Consider the following 22,828-nt stretch of genomic DNA (forward strand, 5'->3'; position numbering starts at 1 on the left):
CAGAAACCCAGCCTAAAACCCCAAACAGCAAGCAATGCAGGTGTAGAAGCATGGTGGCTAGGAAAAACTCCCTAGAAAGGCAGGAACCTAGGAAGAAACCTAGAGAGGAACCAGGCTATGAGGGGTGGCCAGTCCTCTTCTGGCTGTGCCGGGTGGAGATCACAGTGGTTGTAGAGGGTGCAACAGGACAGCACCTCAAGAGTAAAAATGAACAGTTTAGGGTTCCATAGCCGCAGGCAGAACAGTTGAAACTGGAACAGCAGCAAGGCCGGGTGGACTGGGGACAGCAAGGAGTCATCATGCCAGGTAGTCCTGACGCATGGTCCAAGGGCTCAGGTCCTCCGAGAGAAAGAAGGAGAGAAAGAGAGAGCATACTTAAATTCACACAAGACACCGGATAAGACAGGAAAAGTACTCCAGATATAACATACTGACCCTAGCCCCCCGACACAAACTACTGCAGCATAAATACTGGAGGCAGAGACAGGAGGGGTCAGGAGACACTGTGGCCCCATCCGATGAGACCCCCGGATAGGGCCAAACAGGAAGGATATAACCCCACCCACTTTGCCAAAGCTCTACACAATATTCTGCTGCTGATGCCAGATGCCATAGCAGTCTCTTTCTGATGTAAAGCAGAGGGTCACCGAGCATGTGGTGCATGTGATGGGGGACTTCATCTTGCAAACAACACAGCAACGCCTCCATGCTGTGCCCTTTTGGCCCTTAGGCACATCCTTGCCTGCACAAATATATTTGGGCAGATGAACACTTGTGGCAGGAGCAGAAGGGACAGGGCGTGGTGCAGTGGTGCTGTAGCCAGCAAGCTCCTTGATGAGCTGCTCTCTGAAGGCTTTCTGTGAGAGGAAGGGCTTTCCACAGCTCTTCGCCATTTCCTTGTGTAGGATGAATGCATTCACCACAGCAATGTCGATGAAATGATAGAAGAAGGTCTTGTACCATTTCATTGTCTTATGGAGAACATTGTAATAGCCTATCAGCGCATCTGATAGGTCCACACCTCCCATGCTCTTGTTGTAGTCCTTTACTGCAGTTGGAATGGGGACATTTTTGGTGGTCCATGCCCCGGCACCGTCCTTCACACGTCTGACAACATGATCCACATTGAAGTACTTGTGGATTGTTGTGCACATCACCACCTCTCTAGTATCCATCCACTTTACAAAAAGCAGGCCATCTTCACGGATCCATCGCATGGTCCCCCGCTCAGCCCGCTTAGGCATGTCGTTCACCTTCGTCTTCAGAAAGCCCACCATGTTGGTACGAATGGTGCCACAAGCCCACGCTTCCCGCTTCCTAAGGTCTGCAAACAGGGTAGGGCTTGTGTAGAAGTTATCCACAAACAGTTTGTAGCCCTTCCCTAGCAGTTGAAAATCCAATAACTCCATTACAGAGTCATAGCTAAGTCCCTTACCGGTAGCAAAACTGTTCTTCCCCTCATAGACAAAAAAATTGCATGTGTAGGCACACACAGAATCAGCCAACACAAACCGCTTGTAACCCCACTTGGTTGGTTTGTTTCTCATGTATTGTTTGAGGCCAATTCTGGCCTTTGAGGCTACCATCCTCTCATCGATTGACACGTTCTGGGCTGGCTGAAAGTACGTCTTGCAGGCCTCAACAATGCTGTGGTAGAGAGGTTTGATTTTGCACAGTCTATCAAACGTTGCTGTGCCTCTCTTCTTCTCATTCTCTTCATCAGCCTTTGGGTCACTGTGAGAGAACCAGAAACCTTTTGCAGGACATAACAGTCATGGGGAAAGGCAGTTGGTAGAGAGATGACGTTTTCCAGTAGTCCTTCAGGCTTTTCAACTTCACCAGCCCCATGTAGATGACCAGTGAAAGGTAGCAGAAAAAGTCTGAGATGGTTATGGGCTTCCATGCTACCTTTTTGCCTGCTTGCTTCTTCTCCCCATACTTATTCGTGTTAGACACGAGCGAATCTACAACAGATTGTGTGAAGAACAGCTGAAAAAGCTGAAGGGGGCTGTAAGTTGCGGTCGAGTTCACCTGAGGTCCTGGCTTCCTTTTCGGCCTAAAAGTTGGTTGGGGTGGCTCCACATCATCTTCTAGGACAGTGTGCCAACGCCCTTCTGTCCCTCTGTTAGCGGGTGGCACATTTCCCCTCTTCCTCTTCTTTGTCAGTGCCTTCACACCTCTAGATGGCCCGGGAGGTGTGGAGCCAGAGACAGCAGGGGTACAGCTGGATGAACCAGCTTCAGAGGGGGATGGACAAGTTGGCAATGGGGGCTCCCAGTCGGAGTCAGTGCCACTGTGAAATAAAATGTTCAGTTAGAATAGTTTCACATATGAGCCCTGTATCAACAGGTATAATAAACATATATATAGAGAGTACAGGGAACATAAAGTGCTGTTCCATTTCACTTTGGCCATTGTTGTGGGCCTGCCTCAAATAGGCTATTTCATGTGGGGGTGGGGTGGAGCAGCAGTTGTTAGACCATGCTCCCTCTAATCCCTAACATGTAGACTGATTGGAGGAAGCATGCTGGCTGTGTTGAGATGTATGGGTTTGCTTACATTCTACACCATACCATTTTTATATATATATATATATATATATATATACACAAACATAGGCTATGGGTCGTTCACATACATACAAACCTCACATATACCCTCACTCACAATGAATAGCCAACGTGTACTTTACACATTTCATTACATTTTTCTATATTGCAAATAAAATGTAAAAACAATCACAAATAATATTTTATATTCATTTCAAACAACGGCATTAGCATGAGAAGAACTTACCAGTCCAAAACAATGTCCTCTCCATTCAAAAAATATGCCTCAGTTTCAGAATCGTAGCTATGGGCGCTAATGGAGTCCTCTTCAAAAAGCAGATCTGTCTCACTTTCATGATCAATTTCCTCTAAAATTGTTTCTACATTCGTATATCTAGTCTTAGATTTAGCTTTCCCTGACTTATTCGCCATGATGTTGGATAAATAAACAGCTGAAGATGCAAGTTACCGAAATACTGCTGTGCGTAATAAGCTGCGCTCCTTCCAGTACAATTTGCAACGGCGAAACCTTCGTTACGCCAGCGTTCACTATATGGGTTGGTCGAACAACAAAGAACCATTGGATATTGCCGTTTACCTCTGCTCATTGGCTATCTACCCAGCTAGATTTCAAGACGATCAGTGGCCATTGGGTTAAAATACAGTCAATCAACGAGACAGTGGTCATATAATTGGTGCACAATGAGCTCGTCACTTGTTGTCTTCCAATCGTTTTTTTGGGGTCAATACGTCCCGCGAAATGACCCATCATACGAACCAAACGGTTGTGTTACAAACAAACAGTTGATTGCAAGGAAACCAAACATGACTGGATAAAGTCAGGTATAGTCTGTGTATTTACGTCGGATGTTTCGTCGAAAATTGAATGACACGAAATTCAACGAGATAAGCGTTCACAAAATGTTTCGTGTTACGCTTCGAACACACCGACTGTGTCATTGCGTTTCGATACACCAGAAGTACATTCATTTCCAATGGAACGCTGCGTTTGCCTTGCAGCATTGCGAGGCAGTTGCAGTGCGTTCCGTGTGGTCGAACGTATGCATCAAATTGTATGCGTAGACTTACTTGACAGAAAGTAGCAAAATGTGAATGTTTAATTTTTGTTGCACACATATCCAGTAAAAAAAATGTGGGATTACATAATAAAAACAGTTTGACTGGAGAATTTCTTTAAAAAAAAAATCATTTATTTGCCAAGTATATTATTTATTCGATGACATCCACAAATTAATTGTGAGAGCCTATAATATAATTTCCCTCAAATGCAGTTTTGGAGCGAAATGCAATAATAAATAGTCAAGATAGCAGCGTAGGCTCTTTCAACAATGAGACCAACTTTGAGGAAGGTGGTCTTGATCACGCTGTTGGGCTGGGACCAGCCCCGCCAAAAGAGCAGGTCTGTGTGGTTCCAGAGATGGTTCAAGTCCCGAAAGCAGACTCCACCGTCTCATTCAAGAGCTTCGAATGTTTGGAGAGGAATTCCGAAGTTACTTTCGTCTGGACCGAAGCCAGTTCGATCACCTGCTCCAGATGGTTGGAGCCAGGATCGCCCGGATGGATACCAACTACCGGGAGTCCATCAGCCCAGTTGAACGCCTGGCGATTGGTCTACGGTAAGCTATATTCTAGTACATTTTTTAAGCCTTTGATACCATCATTGATTGATACATTATTTTTATGTGCAACCTAGCTAGCTAAAGGGCTCTCTAGTTAATAGTCTCTATTTGATATCAGATGTACTTTTACAGAATGTTCATTAGGACTATAACTTTTCCCAAAGTTGGTTTATAATCCTTTTTTAATTATGCAATGTTACCAAATGAAAATAAAGTTGAGGTGCCTTCTGCCCTGATGAAGGTAGGCTAGTCTTCTCCAGGACCCATTGTTGTTCAAGACAGTTACAGTCATTCATTACATTCTTATTGGACTCACATACTCTTAGAGAAAAAGTGTCCTTCTGCTTTCCCCATAGGATAACCATTTTTGGTTCCAGGTATAACCCTTTGGGGAAAATGTTATACATGGAACCCAATAGGGTTCTACATGGAATCAAAAGGGGTACTACCTGGAACCAAAAAGGGATCTCCTATGGGGACAGCCGGAGAACCCTTTTAAGTAGATAGTACCATTCTTTCTAAGAGTAGAGTTGGCCTGGGCTACAGTTTATTGATATAGTCATAGACTGAATTGTAGTGTTTCAAGGCATTGTTAATGATGGTTGATGAGTATTACAATATAATTAGTAGAGCATAATAAACTGTAATGAGGTAGATATATGAGTAGATATAATATGTGGGTGGAATTCAATTTACACACAATATTGATAATTATTTTTAATTATATTTTAGATTCTTGGCGACAGGGGAATCCTACAGGACCATTGGATTCTGCTTCCGAGTTGGACAGTCCACGGTGGCAGGCATTGTCCTCTCTGTGGCACAAGCCATTTGGGACTGTCTGGTTGGTGAATACATGCCTGTCCCCAAGTAGGAAGACTGGAGGGCCATCGCTGCCGAGTTCCTGGGGAGGTGGAATTTCCCCAACTGTCTTGGCTCCATTGACGGGAAACATGTAGTAATCCAGGCTCCACCGTGCTCAGGTTCGCAATTCTACAACTACAAGGGTACATATTCAGTTATACTCTTGGCTGTAGTAGATGCCATCTACTATTTCCATGTTGTCGATGTTGGTGCTTACGGCAAGGGAAGTGATGGCGGGACCCTCTGGGACTCTGCCTTCGGCCAGGCACTTCAGGATGGCACCCTGGAGATTCCACCACCTGCATCACTCCCTGGAGCTGAAGACCTGGGACCTGTTTCCCACATCTTCGTCGGCGACGAGGCCTTCCCTTTAAGACCCAACATCATGAGGCCCTACGCTGGACGCCAGCTGCCATTGCCTGTAAGGATCTTTAACAAACGATTGTCCAGGGCAAGGTTAGTTGTTGAATGCGCCTTTGGGATTCTGGCTTCCCGGTGGAGAATGTATCGGAGAGTGCTTGGTCTCAGCCCCTCAAATGTCGATGCCTGCGTGAAGGCCACATGTGTTCTCTATAACTACCCGCGGAGGTCATTCCAGGAGCCGCTCCGGATGGAGATGGGCACGCCAAATGGTCACCTACCTGATGTCACCAGGGCAGGTGCCAACAACGCCCCCAGACAGGCACTCCAGGTGAGGGAGAAGCTGACCACCTACTTCTCATCGCCAGCAGGTGAAGTCCCATGGCAGTATGCCGTGGAGTGAAACGGCTCTTTTAAGACCCCCCTACCACAAAGGTTATTTTAAGAACCATCCACCGTTGTCCATAAAGTTGCATTTTCCCCCCAGATTACTTTATGTATCATTGTCTCTCTTCATTTGGAAGTTATATTTAAGTGAAATTTGGGAGTAAAGACCACACCTTAAATTGACGTCTGTGACCAGTGGGCAGATACATTGCACTTTGACTATTCTGTTTCTTTACTCAAAGATTAAACTTTGCAGTAGCCTTGATGTACAAAATGTGTGCAAATGTTATTCTATTCCTCATGCTGAATAAGTAGTTATGATTATATCCGGACATACTTTGAAACTATACTTTTGTAAACTACTATAAAATCATTATTGCCAATACAGACACATGCTTTCCCTGTCAGTCTCATCTATGGCCCATAATAGGTTCCATGCAATGGGGAGTGGGGAACCAATATATACAGGCAGTTAGGAAAGCTAAGGCTAGCTTTTTCAAGCTGAAATTTGCATCCTGTAGCACAAACTCAAAAAAGTTCTGGGACACTGTAAAGTCCATGGAGAATAAGAGCACCTCCTCCCAGCTGCCCACTGCACTGAGGCTAGGAAACACTGTCACCACCGATAAATCCACTATAATTGAGAATTTCAATAAGCATTTTTTACGGCTGGCCATGCTTTCCATCTGGCTACCCCTACCCCGGTCAACAGCCCTGCACTCCCCACAGCACCTCTCCCAAGCCTCCCCCATTTTTCCTTCACCCAAATCCAGATAGCTGATGTTCTGAAAGAGCTGCAAAATCTGGACCCCTACAAATCAGCCGGGCTAGGCAATCTGGAGCCTCTCTTTCTAAAATGATCTGCTGAAGTTGTTGGAACCCCTATCACTAGCCTGTTCAACCTCTCTTTCGTATCGTCTGAGATTCCCAAAGATTGGAAAGCTGCCGCGGTCATCCCCCTCTTCAAAGGGGGAGACACTCTAGACCCAAACTGCTACAGACCTATATCTATCCTACCCTGCCTTTCTAAGGACTTCGAAAGCCAAGTTAACAAACAGATTACCAACCATTTCGAATCCCACCATACCTTCTCCGCTATGCAATCTGGTTTCAGAGCTGGTCATGGGTGCACCTCAGCCACGCTCAAGGTCCTAAATGATATCATAACCACCATCGATAAGAGACATTACTGTGCAGCCGTATTCATCGACCTGGCCAAGGCTTTCGACTCTGTCAATCACCACATTCTTATTGGCAGACTCAACAGCCTTGGTTTCTCAAATGATTGCCTCGCCTGGTTTACCAACTACTTCTCTGATAGAGTTCAGTGTGTCAAATCGGAGGGCTGTTGTCCGGACCTCTGGCAGTCTCTATGGGAGTGCCACAGGGTTCAATTCTCGGGGCGACTCTCTTCTCTGTATACATCAATGATGTCGTTCTTGCTGCTGGTGAGTCTCTGATCCACCTCTACGCAGACGACACCATTCTGTATACTTCTGGCTCTTCTTTGGACACTGTGTTAACTAACCTCCAGATGAGCTTCAATGCCATACAACTCCCCTTCCGTGGCCTCCAACTGCTCTTAAATGCAAGTAAATCTAAATGCATGCTCTTCAACCGATCACTGCCCGCACCTGCCCGCCCGTCCAGCATCAATACTCTGGACGGCTCCGACTTAGAATATGTGGATAACTACAAATACCTAGGTGTCTGGTTAGACTCTAAACTCTCCTTCCAGACTCACATTAAGCATCTCCAATCCAAAATTAAATCTAGAATCGGCTTCCTATTTCGCAATGTCATTTATAAAATAGCCTCCAACACTCTACTCAACAAATTGGATGCAGTCTATCACAATGCCATCCGTTTTGTCACCAAAGCCCCATATACTACCCACCACTGCGACCTGTACGCTCTCGTTGGCTGGCCCTCGCTTCATACTCGTCGCCAAACCCACTGGCTCCAGGTCATCTACAAGTCTCTGCTAGGTAAAGCCCCGCCGTATCTCAGCTCACTGGTCACCATAGCAGCACCCACTCGTAGCACGCACTCCAGCAGGTATATCTCACTGGTTACGCCCAAAGCCAATTCCTCCTTTGGCTGCCTTCCCTTACAGTTCTCTGCTGCCAATGACTGGAACGAACTGAAAGAATCACTGAAGCTGGATACTCATATCTCCCTCACTTGCTTTAAGCACCAGCTGTCAGAGCAGCTCACGGATCACTGCACCTGTACATAGCCCATCTGTAAACAGCCCATCCAACTACCTCATCCCAATACTGTATTTATTTATTTATCTTGCTCCTTTGCACCCCAGTATCTCTACTTGCACATTCATCTTCTGCACATCTATCATTCCAGTGTTTAATTGCTATATTGTAATTACTTCGCCACCATGGCCTATTTATTGCCTTAACTCCCTTATCTTACCTCATTTGCACTCACTGTATATAGACTTTTTGTTTTCTTTTTTTCTACTGTATTATTGACTGTATGTTTTGTTTATTCCATGTGTAACTCTGTGTTGTTGTATGTGTCGAACCGCTGTGCTTTATCTTGGCCAGGTCGCAGTTGTAAATGAGAACTTGTTCTCAACTAGCCTACCTGGTTAAATTAAAAAAATACCTCAATCACCGCAGTAGACAGAAGTAGCCGAGGTGGGATCTTTAGAGGGACCTGAAGGAATTACAAAGAGAGCAGGGAGTATTTCCTGACCAGAAACTCAACCACTCTTCTAACATTATTTTTCAGTTAAAAAAGAGAGAGCAAAGAAGCCCAAATATCCCATCTATGCATTTTTTCATTAAGAAAACGTTTTGTAGGTGAATACAAGTCATCACTGTAGTAAGCCTACAGTCACCTGTGTTTTGTATCTAGCCCTCCTCTGATGTTGAGCATGTCACCCCTTCTCAGACCTGTGTAATTACAACTTCAATCACAGACAAATGGTTGTGTGCACGGACCAGCTGTGCCAAGGCCCTCATTTGGCCCCTACAAGACAGTGATTTGAGTCACCTCAGATCCACCCAAACTCATGCCTGCTGCCAGTTGATTACAAAGCAAAACCACAAGGCGAAAATCTAGTCGCTAATGGATTGATTCTGGCTATGTCTCACCATTGCTATTAGTCACATGTTCTCCTATAATTTAACACTTTTCCAACTGAAATACAAAGAATGCTGATCTGGAATGAACTTTCTAAACCTCAACATGAGAATATATCCATTGAAACGAGTGCAGTATGGCTGCTGTGAATAGTTGGCTTGTGAAATCCACCCTCTCCAGAATGACTCATTTCTCCTAGTTGGATGTTCTCCCTGCAGTGGTCATTGCATGTCTTTCTGGTAAAGTAACTGCCTCACTGAGAGCAGTGGGAAGTGTTCCTGGCTGGTCTCACTGTGATGCATGCTGTGTCTGCCTGCATTAGTGTAATAATGTAAAAGAGATATTTGAATATTAATACCACTTGCATGACTACTATGAGACATGGTACAAATTATTTAAATCGCTGCTGAAATGTAAAACTATCTTGAATGCCGAAGAGTCTGTTTATCCTCACTTGGATTTGCAAACATGAGGGAGACTTGGGTGCTAGGAATCTGAGGGCATGTTTATGTGTTATTCAGAGTCAGACTAGAAATAAGGCATTTGATGAAAGGTGTTTGTAAGTAAACATCATTGTACATTTAGCAGCCTATTTTAAGTGCCCAAATTACCATCATTAGAAACGTTGTTGAGATTTGTCACCATGAGTTGAATTTCCATTGGTCTAAATTACACATTGGCTAGCCCCTGTCTACTGGGTAAGCTAGTATCTGGACCACTTTGTTGTTACAAGTACTCAGCGCAGAGACCAGGGGGGGGAAATCTAATCTGGCAGCCCTCTTTCTAAACAGAAGAGTCCCTTTTAAATATCCTTCAAGAGATTGGGTTTATGAAATAAGATAGACCACAAGTGAGGGGAAAGAATGAGTGTGGTAAGGGAGACTTAATGTATGGAAAGTTAGATTCAGCTCCTTGGTTTAAAGCTACAGTGAAAACGATGAGGCGAAAAGACTAACTAGTTACAGTAATACGCTCAAAATGGAGGAGAGGACCTCTGCTTTCCAACATTATCTTGTTCATGTGTCATGATCCCAGTGCACATTCAGTGCAATATGTGCCCAGTTAAGTCCTTTTCCTACTTTCTTTTTTTTAAAGGCCCTGAGTTTTCTTTAGAAAAAACCTTCATAGGAGTAATATACACCCCGAGTATACAAAACCCCGCAGGACCCTGCTCTTCCCATGACAGACTGACCAGGTGTATCCAGGTGCAAGCTATGATCCCTTATTCATGTCTCTTGTTAAATCCACTTCAGTCAGTGTAGATGAAGGGGAGGGGACAAGTTAAAGAAAGATTTTTAAGCCTTGAGACAATTGAGACATGGATTGTGTATGTGTGCCATTCAGAGGGTGAATGGGCAAGACATAAAATTTGAAACGGGTTTGGTAGTAGGTGCCAAGCGCACCATTTTGAATCAAGAACTGCAACACTGCTGGTTTTTTCACACTCTACAGTTTTCCGTGTGTATCAAGAATGGTCCACCACCCAAAGGACATCCAGCCAACTTGACACAACTATGGAAAGCATTGGAGTCAACATGGGCCATCATCCCTGTGGAATGCTTTCGACACCTTGTAGAGTCCGTGCCCCGATGAACTGAGGCTGTTCTGAGGGGAGAGGGGGGGTTATGCCACTCAATATTAGGAAGGTCTTCCTAATGTTTGCTATATTCAGTGTCTATCTTGTTGACTATAGTGACTCCACAGAGGTTCGTTGCAACGTGCTGCACCTGATCTGGCATGGCACGTATCACTGCACCCAGGGTTATGTGGTGGACTCCAGCTGTGACTACATCTGTGAGCCGGGGTACCGGATCGAGGGGGACCACTCTCGTACCTGTCTGGATGGGGGGTCCTGGAGTGGGGCAGAGCCCATCTGTGCAGGTATAGCTCATATGTTTAGTCAGCACGTCGAAGTATACTGACATGATTAATGAATGCTTTTTCACTGTGGTGTGAAACCCAGGTGGTGTTTGGTTTGATATGCCTGGAGGCAAGTGAATGGTCAAAGTCAGTGGTAATTAAGTCAGCATATTTTTTATTTTTTTCATGAATTAATGAGATGCATGCACCCTGTAAGCACAGCAAAACAAAAAAAAACATTTGGAATCCAAGCTAATTGTTTTTCCAGTGCCGTTTTGTTTCTGACTTTTAGAAGCCCCGGCAGCTCCCATGGGCATGTCTCCCACCCACATAAACACAACACAGATACTCATCTAGTACCGCTCTTTCCACGTTTCATTTCCTTTTTCTGTCTTTGTCTCAAAACCAAGACATTTCTTATCTTCAAAGTTCCCCTCCCTCAAAAGATTAATTGATTCAATTGACCCAGACCAACAGAGGATGTTAACATTTAACTCAGATATTTTTCTATTCTCTATTCTTTTTCTTCACTGGTTTACCAACCTGTGGTGTTTCAGATCATGATCCTCCCCAAATAAAGTGTCCCCTGTCCCGAGTGAAGGTCGCTGAGCCTGGGAAACTAACAGCCAGAGTGTCCTGGGACCCCCCTGTTGCCTCAGATACAGCTGATAAAACACTAGAGTATGACAGTCCTTTTTAACAATAAAAAAAAAAAGATTCCCTCCTTCTTCCCCTGTGCTTTATCAGGAGGTGAATCACGTGGTGTTCTTTGTCTGTTTGCAGTGTAACACTGATAGGCCAGGGACCAACTTTAAAGAGGGGATGAACATTATCCGGTACACAGCACATGACCAAGCCAGAAACAGGGCTGCCTGCAAGTTCATTGTTTGTGTGGAGGGTAAAGCACCACAGTGATCTGACATTCAGACACAATGACCTGACATTTGGACTAGAGTAAAGCCCAGACTTACTGGACAAACAAACAGTGCATTCGGAAAGTGTTCAGACCCCTTGACTTTTTCCACATTTTGTTATGTTACAGCCTTGTTCTGAAATGGATTAAATTGTTATTTTTTTGTCAATCTATAAACTATAATGACAAAGCAAAAACTGTTTAGAAATTTTTGCAAATGTTTTCAAAAAACGGAAACACCTTATTTACATAAGTATTCAGACCCTTTACTCAGTACTTTGTTGAAGCACCTTTGGCAGCAATTACAGCCTCGAGTCTTCTTGGGTATGACACTACAAGCTTGGCACACCTGGATTTTGGGAGTTTCTCCCATTCTTCTCTGCAGATCCTCTCAAGCTCTGTCAGGTTGGATGGGGAGCGTCGCTGCACAGCTATTTTCAGGTCTCTCCAGAGATGTTCGATCGGGTTCAAGTCCGGGCTCTGGCTAGGCCACTCAAGGACATTGAGACTTGTCCTGAAGCTACTCCTGCGTTGTCTTGGTTGTGTGCTTAGGGTCATTGTTCTGTTAGAAGGTGAACCTTCGCCCCAGGTTGAGGTCCTGAGCGCTCTAGAGCAGGTTTTCCTCAAAGATCTCTCTGTACTTTGCTCTGTTCATCTTTCCCTCGATCCGGACTAGTCTCCCAGTCCCTGCCACTGAAAAACATAGATTATTTAGGTTTAGGAAAGTATTTATGAATCATAAAAAAAGAGGTTTGGAGAGAAATTGCCACATTCTTCAACCCATGGTAATCTTCAAATTAGTTGATTCAGCTATTTCAGCCACACATGTTGCTGACAGGTGTATAAAATCGAGCACACAGCCATGCAATCTCCATAGACAAACATTGGCATCAGAATGGCCTTACTGAAGAGCTCAGTGACTTTCAACGTGGCACTGTCATAGGATGCGGCTGGCTTCCGGGTTGGATGCGCGCTGTGTTAAGAAGCAGTGCGGCTTGGTTGGGTTGTGTTTCGGAGGACGCATGACTTTCGACCTTCGTCTCTCCCGAGCCCGTACGGGAGTTGTAGCGATGAGACAAGATAGTAACTACTAACAATTGGATACCACGAAATTTGGGAGAAAAAGGGGGTAAAATAAAAATAAAAATAAAAGAAACAATAAAGATCCTTCTCTCCGTCTCTCCCCAGTCAGGTGTCCAGTCCTCAAGCCCACTCTCCATGGTTACCTCACCTGTGACTCTGACGGGAACAACTACGGGGCGGTGTGCGAGTACCACTGTGACAGGGGCCAGGAGAGGAGGTGGACCTCCAGCCGTGTCTACCAGTTCGACCACAGCTGGACTGAGGCCCCTGTCGAGTGCGTCCGTTAGTATTGAGAACCAATGACAGAGCATGACCGTCTGGTTTGTTGTCTTCAACTGGAACTGGACCAGTTCTACGAGAAGAGGAGGCTTCTGATTGTGTCGGCACCTAACGTAGCCCATGGAGACTACAAGCTCCAGAACCTTATGGTACAGGTGAGTCCGAGACACCGGGATGGTTTGGGTATTATCTGCAAGTCAGGGAATTTCTGCTCTCAACAATGGTAGTTACTACAGGACTTAATAAAAAGCTGTTTAGGGAATAAAATATGAGCACCTTGTTTGTATGAATTGTGACCATGCTTGGGGTGTTTTCATGCCTAGAAAGCAGATTGTGGTCTGGACTTAAGACGAGTGACAGTGATTGAGCTGCAAGGGTCCCCTCCTCGAGAAGTGGGCCGCATCAAGGGACGTCACCTGGACACTGAGGTCATTGAGGGTCTGAGGTAAGGTGACTTCACATAATCAAATTGTATTGGTTACATACATGGTTAGCAGATGTTATTGCGAGTGTAGTGAAATGCTTGTGCTTCTAGTTCCGACAGTGCAGCAATATCTAACAATTTCACAACAACTACCTAATACACACAAATCTAAGTAAAGGGATGGAATAAGAATATGTACATATAAATATATGGATGGGCCATGACCGACCAGCATAGACGGTATAAAATACAGTATATACATCTGGGATGAGTAGTGCAAGATATGTAAACATCATTAATAAAGTGACTATTGATCCATTTGTTAGAGTGTCCAATCGTTTTGGCTGCACTGCATCTTCAGGCAATGTAATACACCATCACTGACTTGACACGAAATGGTCATCTCGTACTGTGGTACAGGCAGGCTTTCCAGATCTCCAGATCCTACTTCAACATGGTGCTGCTGGACAAGGATGGTTTGGACCACGAGAGATTCCTCACACCCACCACATCCGATGAGCTCTTCTCATACATCGACAATAACCTTTTGGACGAAGAAGGTTGGAGTTACAGAGACCTCTGTGACTAAGACTTAAGAGTGCCCCCTGGTGGCTTGGGGAGGTCAGACACTTTTACAAAGATATCAGCTCAGAGGAAGGCTGGCCCAGAATAGAGAGAGAAACAAGAAAACAGATAACAGCTCTGGTAGTCAAATGTTTCCACTGGCTGATAGATGAAGAGATCTCAGCCGTTTTTCAGGTCTAAAAGTATAGAGATTGTTGGTGTATTGTTAGAGGATGAAACATAGGCACCTTTTTACTTCACCTTCCATACTGCACAGACAGGTATAACAAACGTGGATGATTACAGGTTTAGTCACTTCATATATTTATTTATTTATTTATTAGGTGAATTAAATATTTGATACAGCCATAGGACTCAAATAAAAGAGCATAAAAGTTGAGAAATAAAATTAGTCTCCTTCACTTTGTGCAACTGGTAATATTTACATACATGTTTAAATCACAGGCACAGTAGTTTTTCAATTACCATGAATCATAACCCAAGGTGACATGGACCAAAACTGGTTCAATGCCTTAAGAGTGGAACAGAGATTCTGCCTGAAACTGAAACACCAGCAACCCCCATGAAGCACCACAGTTAATTGAGTGGTTTGCTGAACATGGATAGAATTCAGCTTCAATAAATACATGATAAAATGTAAATTAAACAGGAGTTGTTAAATTTGATCAAAACTTTGGTTAGTGTCGATTGATCTCAAAAAGTATTTGTATAGTTAGACAACCTTACATTTAAAAATATGAAATGATACCTCTTCTATCAAAAACCTGAAGCCATCAGGTGAATTTACACTATGCTTTCAAATCACTTGTTTTAGGCCAATGTGTCGTAATGGTGCCTGAGGTTAGACACAGCTGTATATATGACAGTCTCTTTTTTTTGTTACAGAATGATGGTGATAAAAAGTTGAGGGATTGCCCTGTGTCCATAGCTCTTCTTTCAGGTTACGAGGTAGAGTGTGGCGTCTTCACTTGCTCTTGCCCATAGAGGAGCGTAATGGAAGAGTGCCCTCTGCACACGAGTCAGGGTATTGCATCATCTTCTGCCACAGAGTCACCTCCTCCCCTGTAGAATCCGCCTCCACTTCCTCCTTCCCAACCTCCAGTGTGGCTGAAAAGAAGGGCACCAGAAACACAGTGAACTAAAGTAGGTCTGTCCTGTCCTGACCTCGTCCCCAGGCTATTGCACAAAGCGCATATCAGCCTGGGATAATGATTCAAAGTTGGCGTTAGTGGGTGTGACCATTAGGTGTTGTGGGATTGTTTGGTAGATTAAGCCGATGAAGCCAATGCTATTTGCACCGTGAGTTTCTCCCGGTCTTTCTGTATTGGCTAACAAAAGCTAAAGTTTGACGCTTTGGTCCACCAGATTTCACACATTTGGACAGAAATGTCAGGGAATGAGATTTATTTTAACAATAGGCCTACTGCTCTTAGTAATTTGAACTGAGGTAGCTTCACCTTACTACCAACTTTAACATTGGCAAAATAGGTGACCTGCAACGGAATAGTAAATCAAACACGTAAAACAGTAGAGCAATACTGCCAATGGATATAAACTGATACTTCCCCGCCATAAATCAACAAGGTGTTGTGTGTCATTAATTGTGGCTTTGCTGAGTCGAAACCCCACCCAGGAAGATAAAAAGGTGTTGTGTCATTACCTGTGCCTGTGCTGAGTCGAACCCCACCCAGGAAGTCATTACTGGACATGGCCTCCCGGTCCCACACTGTCAGCTCTAGCCACATCTCACTTAGCTGGTCTAGGGTCAGGTCTTTGTACACAAATGTGTGGTCGTAGTGGGGATTCAGAGTTTTCTTCACCACCGGAGTCTTCCTCTTAGTGGACTTGGCCTTCGATGGCAACAAGTACCTAGGTTTAAAAGCATGAGTGAGAAGGATTACATTTTGATGAAGGCTAGGTGGCTGAAAAATGTTCTTAAAATGAGCGGGAGTTGCACAATCTCAAGTGAGGATGATGAAACAAAATTCATCTCTGTTAGAGTGAACGTAGAGAATTAGTGACATCATGCCTCCAGCTAACCCTTTCACAAAGGAATCCGACGTGCCCCCTGCTTTCATTGCCGTCAGGTTCTTGGCCTCTTTGATCAAGACGTGTAACTCCCCTCCCTGCTCCGTCTTTGTCTTCTTGCCTAGAGAGAGTCTCTTGCCTAGGGGAGATAGTGGTGTCAGACAGCCACTGGTAGGGATTGGTCTGACACAGATAGTGCTGACTGAGCTTTTCTGTTCGTTTGTTCTGTCGACACGGACACTCCTACCTTTGGTCTTTTCAGTGGGTGAATTCTTGGTCGAGACGTACTTCAGGGAAATCAACAGTTCTCCTTTGTACTGAGAGAAGGCAGAGGACTGCAGTGGTGACGCCTATAGAGGATAATAGTCGGTAAAACCACTAGACCACAGGGTTGTACTGTAGATTAGAAATACATTTAGTGATTGATGTGTAGGGCCTGCAATGTTTTCTGACCATGTGACCTGACCAGGAACAACTGAGCCCTAGTGATGAGACTATTCAGGCTTACTTTTCCCACGAACGCCACACACTCCTCGTGGCCTGCGTCGAGGTTCCTGCAGTCCAGAGGCACCTCCACCTCTCCAAGGAGGGCATTACGGCCCAAGCGGGCATGGTGCCAGACGGAGAGCTGGAGGGAACGATTGAGCACCTGGGAGCGACTGATGGAAAACTGAATGAGGAGAAGAGATGAAGTGAGAGAGTGACACCCTGCTCTCACTGATCCGTCAACGACATCTTAGTAAAGTTTTCCACCCACCCTCTCTGGCCTTTGCATCAGAGTTACTTGTTCACTATACTCTGAGTTAAAAAAGGGCAGCAACAAAATCAATATTTGTTTGTCTTTCACTAACGGCGACTAACTCTCCTTATCTTGAATGTCAATATCAATCTTACTGCCTACTGAAGAAGGCGGCATTATCAACTTAACAACCGGCCATTGAGTAATAAGGGATGTGTACAGGGTTAAAGTTCATCAGTGTTCATCTAATTCTACTGCAGTTCCAGAGAGGCCATCACCTTTAGGGTCTCATTGTAAGTGGGGTCCACTGTGTTATGTTTAATGCTGGTTTTTTTCTTGCCAATGCGAGACTTGTCAGGGAGAAGGTAGCACTTGACATACCTGCAGGACAAAAAAACATGAATATTTTCCTACATGTTAAAGAGTTCAAATGAAGCCATATTCCATCTGGTCCTGCAACACCAAGAAACTATACTTAACAAAAATATAAAAACGCAACATGTCAAGTGTTTGTCCCATGTTTCATGAGCTGAAATAAAAATATCCCATAAATTGTCCATATGCCCCCCAAAAAAAAAAACTCAAATTTTGTGCACAAATTGGTTTACATCCGTGATAGTGAACATTTATCCTTTGCCAAGATAATCAATCCACCTGACAGGTGTGGCATATCAAGAAGCTGATTAAACAGTATGATCATTACACAGGTGCACCTTGTGCTGGAGACAATAAAAGGCCACTAAAATGTGCAGGTGTCACACGACACAATGCCACAGACGTCTCAAGTTAAGGGAGCATGCGATTGGCATGCTAACTGCAGAAATGTCCACCAGAGCTGTTGCCAGAGAATTGAATGTTCATTTCTCTACCATAAGCCTCATCCAACGTCGTTTTAGAGAATTTGTGTGTATGGCGTCGTGTGGGCGAGAGGTTTGCTGATGTCAACGTTGTGAACAGAGTGCCCCATGGTGGCTGTGAGGTTGTGGTATGAGCAGGCATAAGCTATGGACAAGGAACACAATTGCATTTTATTGATGGCAATTTTAATGCACAGGAATACCGTGACGAGTACCTGAGGCCCATTGTGAGGCCCATTTCTTTTAAGGTATCTGTGACCAACAGATGCATATCTGTATTCCCAGTCATGTGAGCTCCGTAGACTAGGGCCTAATGAATTTATTTCAACTGACTGATTTTCTCATATGAACTTTAACTGAGTAAAATCTTTGAAATTGTTGCGTTTATATTTTTGTTCTGTTATTTAAGTCCAAATATAAAGTGCCTACATTTTCAAACTACAAATGTATAATTAATTTTTCTTCCATTAAATGTAACCTTTACAATTCTTCCTTTTGGAACTCTGATAATGACCCCTGGGCACATCAAACATTTTGTAAACAGGACAGGGTCTTATCTAAGATTATCTACGTCAGGAATCATCAACTAGATTCAGTTGCGGGACAATTTGTTCTTGAGTGGATGGTCGGAGGGCCGGAACATAATTACAAATAATTTGTAGACGGCAAACTGACCGCAAAAAGCCCAAACAGATATGTTTGACTAATAATCTATTCAAACCTTGCTTACGATCACATGGTTCTCTCTATTATGCATGGGAATACTTGAACCGATTTCTTCAATTAAAATCACTTGGAGATGATTTCCTGATGTTTTTAGTGTTATGTTCAACAATAAAATAAATAAATAAGAGTTGCTCAGAAAATTGGGGGGGGGGCCAAATAAAACCAAACCAAATTCGGAAACCTGATCTATATGATGTCATACAGTAATAACACTGAAGTGTGTGTCTAGAGTGAACAACAGGATTATTGGGAATCATTCTCTACAACGCATCTCATCTACTGTCATCATAAAAACATGACGAGACTTATTGCAACCTACGGTAGAATAGTGTTGGTCTCACTTGAAGGAGTGGGGGATACTATCTCTGTTGGCAATGACATGATGGAATGCATCTGAATAGTGTAAAGCAGCTTTGTTGAAAGAAAATTCCAGAGCGGCATCCACCATGACTTTCATCCACCCAGTGTTTTCAGATGTGGGGATATGAAGGAGAGGACACATTATTGAGATGCACCCATCATTTCCTACTGAGACAACTATTAAACCCTAGTCCTGAGGGGACACTCACGGGTTTGAGCGCTGGCGTCTGGCGTCCCCGTGGGCCAGCGAGTGACACTCCTTGACGAGGACGGCCAGGCTCTGGGTGGTGTCATCGTAGCTGATAGAGAACACGATGTCCCCGCTCACCTCCACGCTGTCATAATCTCCTGCCTCACTGTAAATACTCATCAGACTGCCCAGTGTGCTCTGTGGTGGACACACACAGACAGACTTCTGTTAGTAGTTGGTTTAAATGTATTCATATTGACTACAATTCTAGAACTTGGAATTCAAAATGAGCAAAAATTGTGACCAGAAAGGTAAATGTAGCGTATTCAATCAAGTAACATAAACTTCCTGGAAAGCACAAAGGAGGCCTGTGACCATGAAAATCAGGTCAGTCAAATTTGCATGCCCTGACGCAAATTTGAGCGTGAGCTTTTGTTGCCATGGTAACTTAATTAGGCAGCAGCTCACAACACAAACCAGGATATCCTGAATTGTCTCAAAGTTCTGGTTCAATAAATATCTTGAGGAACTCTAAAAATAGCATCACACACTAACTAGAACCTTTGAAAATAGGATAAGTGAGAATCGCATGCATTTACCTTGGAGCCGCGAAGATTTGAGGTACTTGAGCACACCTTCTTTCTATGGATGCTCACCAAGTTATCAATGTCTTCATCCTCCTCATCATCCTGCAAGCACAGCAAACAATTTAAAATCATGAAAAAGACAACGCAACTGCATCTTTCACCAATACTAGCACTATAAGGAAGTATTTTGCAGTATAGTGAAGCCTTATGCATTAGTCTGTAATGAGGAAGAGGTACTGCTCACTGGCACATTGAGCCCAGGCACCGACTTGCTCCGGTCACCCATAAAGCCCTCTGATGCTTCAGCCCCCTCCTCACGCAGGTCCAGCACAGACGTGAATTCTGAGTGAAACCCATGGAGACGCATTAAAATGGAGCATATCTTTGTTAACTCGAGCAGGCCGGATGCCCTTAAAACAAACAATATTTGAGTAGAGTTTGGGAGTCAGGGCTACTGAGGCGACAGACACACAAGAGTCTCACCGGAGGGTTTCTGAACTCGTCTGACGCTCTTCTTGAACAGGCCGCCATCTTCCAATGCGACAGACCCCGTGCAGGGACTAACACTACGACTATTTACTACGGAGGACTATGGAAAGGGACAAGAGTTACAGTCAGGTGTGACAGTATAATATGTATTGGCTGGAGACATGAGGACTAATACAGGGTTAGGGTCAATTCCATTATTTTTCATGTGGACTTTTCACTTGCCGACTTGACTGACTGCACTGAAATGGAATTGACCCCAACACCCGATTGATAGGTAAACGGTCTCCTTACCGTGTCTGCATCTGAGGTGGAGCTGTGGCTACTGACGAGGTCTGCTTTGACTAGAACATTCATACTGGACCCTGTTGGACTAGACTGACCTGTGCTCTCCTCCTTCCTGGATCATAAACACCATTCATAATGAGCAGACATCCCAAAAGCAGTTTTGTTAGCATGTAGCGCTAATGCAATAGGCCTACTTGTTTGGATGTAGACTTACCTTGGCAAGAGAGGAGTCCCAAGAGAGGACTCAGTCTCTGTCATGACACTGTTCAGGCTGGCTTTCTCTGCAGGCTCATTGTCCCTGTGCTGCTGTTGCTCCTGCTGCTCCTTGACTCCCACAGATTCTTCGGAGACTTCGTCTAGCAGACTGAGAAGGTCGAAATAACAGTGTCAAAATGTTATATATTGAATTTAAACTCCATCCACATATTACAGTAACTGCATCACACTATTGATTGTAAAGCCTGTGTTGTCCCCCCAGATAAAAATAGGACTCACTCCTTGTTGGAGGCTGCTAGGTCCCTCAGTCTGGGTCGGGGAACAGGGGAGACGGGCTGGCTGGGGTTCAACTCTGTACTCTTCAACAGGAGCGCTCCCATGTTCTCCCTCTTCCTCACTAAAACAGAACACCAAGCTTCAGCATGACAGGCGACTGGTAATATGCTGACAGTGGCTTCATTCATTCAGATAGGGATTTCATTACTGGGAAGTGCCATTCAAAAAGTACATGAACAAAAGCTATGCAGTAACGGAGCTTCTTACGTATCAATATTGAAATTGAGTGGAGAAAATAGGACAAATTGCTATGCTGCCACGTCACCGACAATGACATTCCACTCTGCATCAGCAGTGAGTTGTTTATGGTTTCCAATTGAATAGAGCGTTGCCCACAACTTGGTGGTTCTTGGACTCACATGGGGGCCTCTTTTTGAGGGAAGTCCTCACTATGTCGTGTCCAGGGGTGGTGAAGAAGCGGTTGACTCGCTGGTCATAGAACCAGTCTCCAGTGCACTTCTTTAGATCACTGGAGAAAATAACACCACACATTACCACCACGTTAAAACATCATCAAATATATGGACCACAACCCTAAGGGTGACATGCTGACAGTGCAAAAACGCTGCGCTGTTGTAAATATTTTAAAAAGACACAGAAAGATATATATTTTTTACATGAGTTTAGAATGCACCAGATATGCATAGCGTACATCGCGGATCCACGAAATGTAAATCCGCTGAAAGTATTATCGTCTCCTCGTGGGCGTTGTACAGTGAGAGTCTTTGACGTTAATAAAAACATCACGCTTTGCATATAGATTCAGCAAACACAGGGATCATCGCCATTTAGATGCTAAAAGGACAGGGTGGGGTGATGTACAGAGAAATTGACTCTTACGCCTCTTTAGCACACACACTGCACACCCAGGATCCATTGGGGCACACTGCGCGACAGTTGTGGCACACTTGGTGTTTACATGCCCTACACTGGCTGGAGCCGGCAGATAGTGGACCAAGTAGTTCCTGGCAGCGGCCGCAGCTGCGCTCACTGTACTTCCCACTGCTACGCTTGGCGCCCTTCCTCTTAATGTCCAGCAGCTCCGTCTTCAGCTTCCTAAAACAACAGGGGGGGGGGGGGGAGACATTGGTTAGACCCTTGCCTATTGGTGTCTGTGTTGACATCTTTGCCTAACTGGATGTTGAAAGTCTATTGACTTCCTCCATCTGCACTCATGAAATACTGAGTTGATGAGGTGAATGCTAAATTCCCACCAGCATGCACTGTATCGCTTTCACCGGTCCTGTCTTTTTAGATCAGATTAAGGAAATGAGACAAGGGCAGGAGGAAGCCACTTTAGGACTATTGAGATGCAGCTCGGGAGGGGAGTTCTCACCGGACACGGTGCTCCTCAGCCTGCCTCAGTTCCTCGTCCCTCCGCAGCACCTCCAGGATCAGCTCCCGCTCCGAGTCAGTCAGGAAGGCCACATTAATCATGTCTGCAGCTTGTGACATTGCACCTCCGTCCCAGGCTAACCCCTTAGGGATTGTCACCCTAGGCCAGACAGGCTCCTGCTAGCCAAAGAAGAGAACAGGGCTGAGTTCAGAAGGCACAAAATGGGAACATGTTTTATCTATCTATAACTTGTCCTTCGTGGTTTCTGCCTGAAAATGCCTTTCTCCTGCTTTACCAAGCACCATAGCTTACATTTGAAATCCCTCATGACATCACAGTGAAAACCAGTGTGAAAGTCCTAATCCCAAACATCAGCAGCATTGAAGATGGAGTAAAGCTGATCGGAGGCTAAGGCTCCTTTACCCCCAGCTAATGTCCATTTAATGGAGGACCCACTTTCAGTATATGAGCAACGACCTCATATACAGTACAGGCTCCTCAGAAAGAGCACAGCATTACAGTGGACCACTGCAGGAGAGTGCGCGTTTAAACAATGGGAGGGCTTAATGTGAGGGGAAAGGACAGAGACAGGTAGAGAGCGGTAGACAGTGCAGGACTAGCAGACATACA

The 22,828-nt window shown here is 44.6% G+C and overlaps 2 protein-coding genes and 1 pseudogene across 2 annotated transcripts; 1 reads left to right on the plus strand and 2 right to left on the minus strand.

Annotated features, from left to right (window-relative positions):
• Positions 1–484: 484 nt before the first annotated feature.
• On the minus strand, positions 485–3,076 carry LOC120047478 (piggyBac transposable element-derived protein 4-like). The gene is made up of 2 exons (XM_038993010.1): positions 2,797–3,076; positions 485–2,293 (listed from the first exon to the last, which is right to left on the minus strand). Exon 2 carries the CDS (start codon positions 1,584–1,586, stop codon positions 579–581), a length of 1,008 nt encoding a protein of 335 aa, XP_038848938.1. The 5' UTR covers positions 1,587–2,293; positions 2,797–3,076; the 3' UTR covers positions 485–578.
• A 961-nt stretch (positions 3,077–4,037) lies between these two features.
• Positions 4,038–14,053, plus strand: LOC120047005 (annotated as a pseudogene).
• Positions 14,054–14,612: 559 nt separating this feature from the next.
• sytl4 (synaptotagmin-like 4) lies at positions 14,613–22,317 on the minus strand. Its single transcript, XM_038992553.1, is given in 16 exon segments — positions 14,613–15,156; positions 15,710–15,918; positions 16,090–16,198; positions 16,319–16,427; positions 16,586–16,747; positions 17,095–17,197; positions 18,969–19,147; positions 19,549–19,638; positions 19,781–19,878; positions 20,020–20,125; positions 20,317–20,422; positions 20,525–20,625; positions 20,802–20,923; positions 21,222–21,331; positions 21,703–21,918; positions 22,199–22,317. Coding segments are annotated over 16 exon segments (2,082 nt in total). The 3' UTR covers positions 14,613–15,013.
• Between the last annotated feature and the right edge of the window lie 511 nt (positions 22,318–22,828).

Source organism: Salvelinus namaycush, chromosome 5, assembly GCF_016432855.1.
Source record: "Salvelinus namaycush isolate Seneca chromosome 5, SaNama_1.0, whole genome shotgun sequence".
Lineage (NCBI taxonomy): Eukaryota > Metazoa > Chordata > Actinopteri > Salmoniformes > Salmonidae > Salvelinus > Salvelinus namaycush.

Excerpts from the sequence above, each read along its gene's own strand:
- LOC120047478 (XM_038993010.1), bottom strand. The coding sequence starts at position 1,586 with ATGGTAGCCTCAAAGGCCAGAATTGGCCTCAAACAATACATGAGAAAC.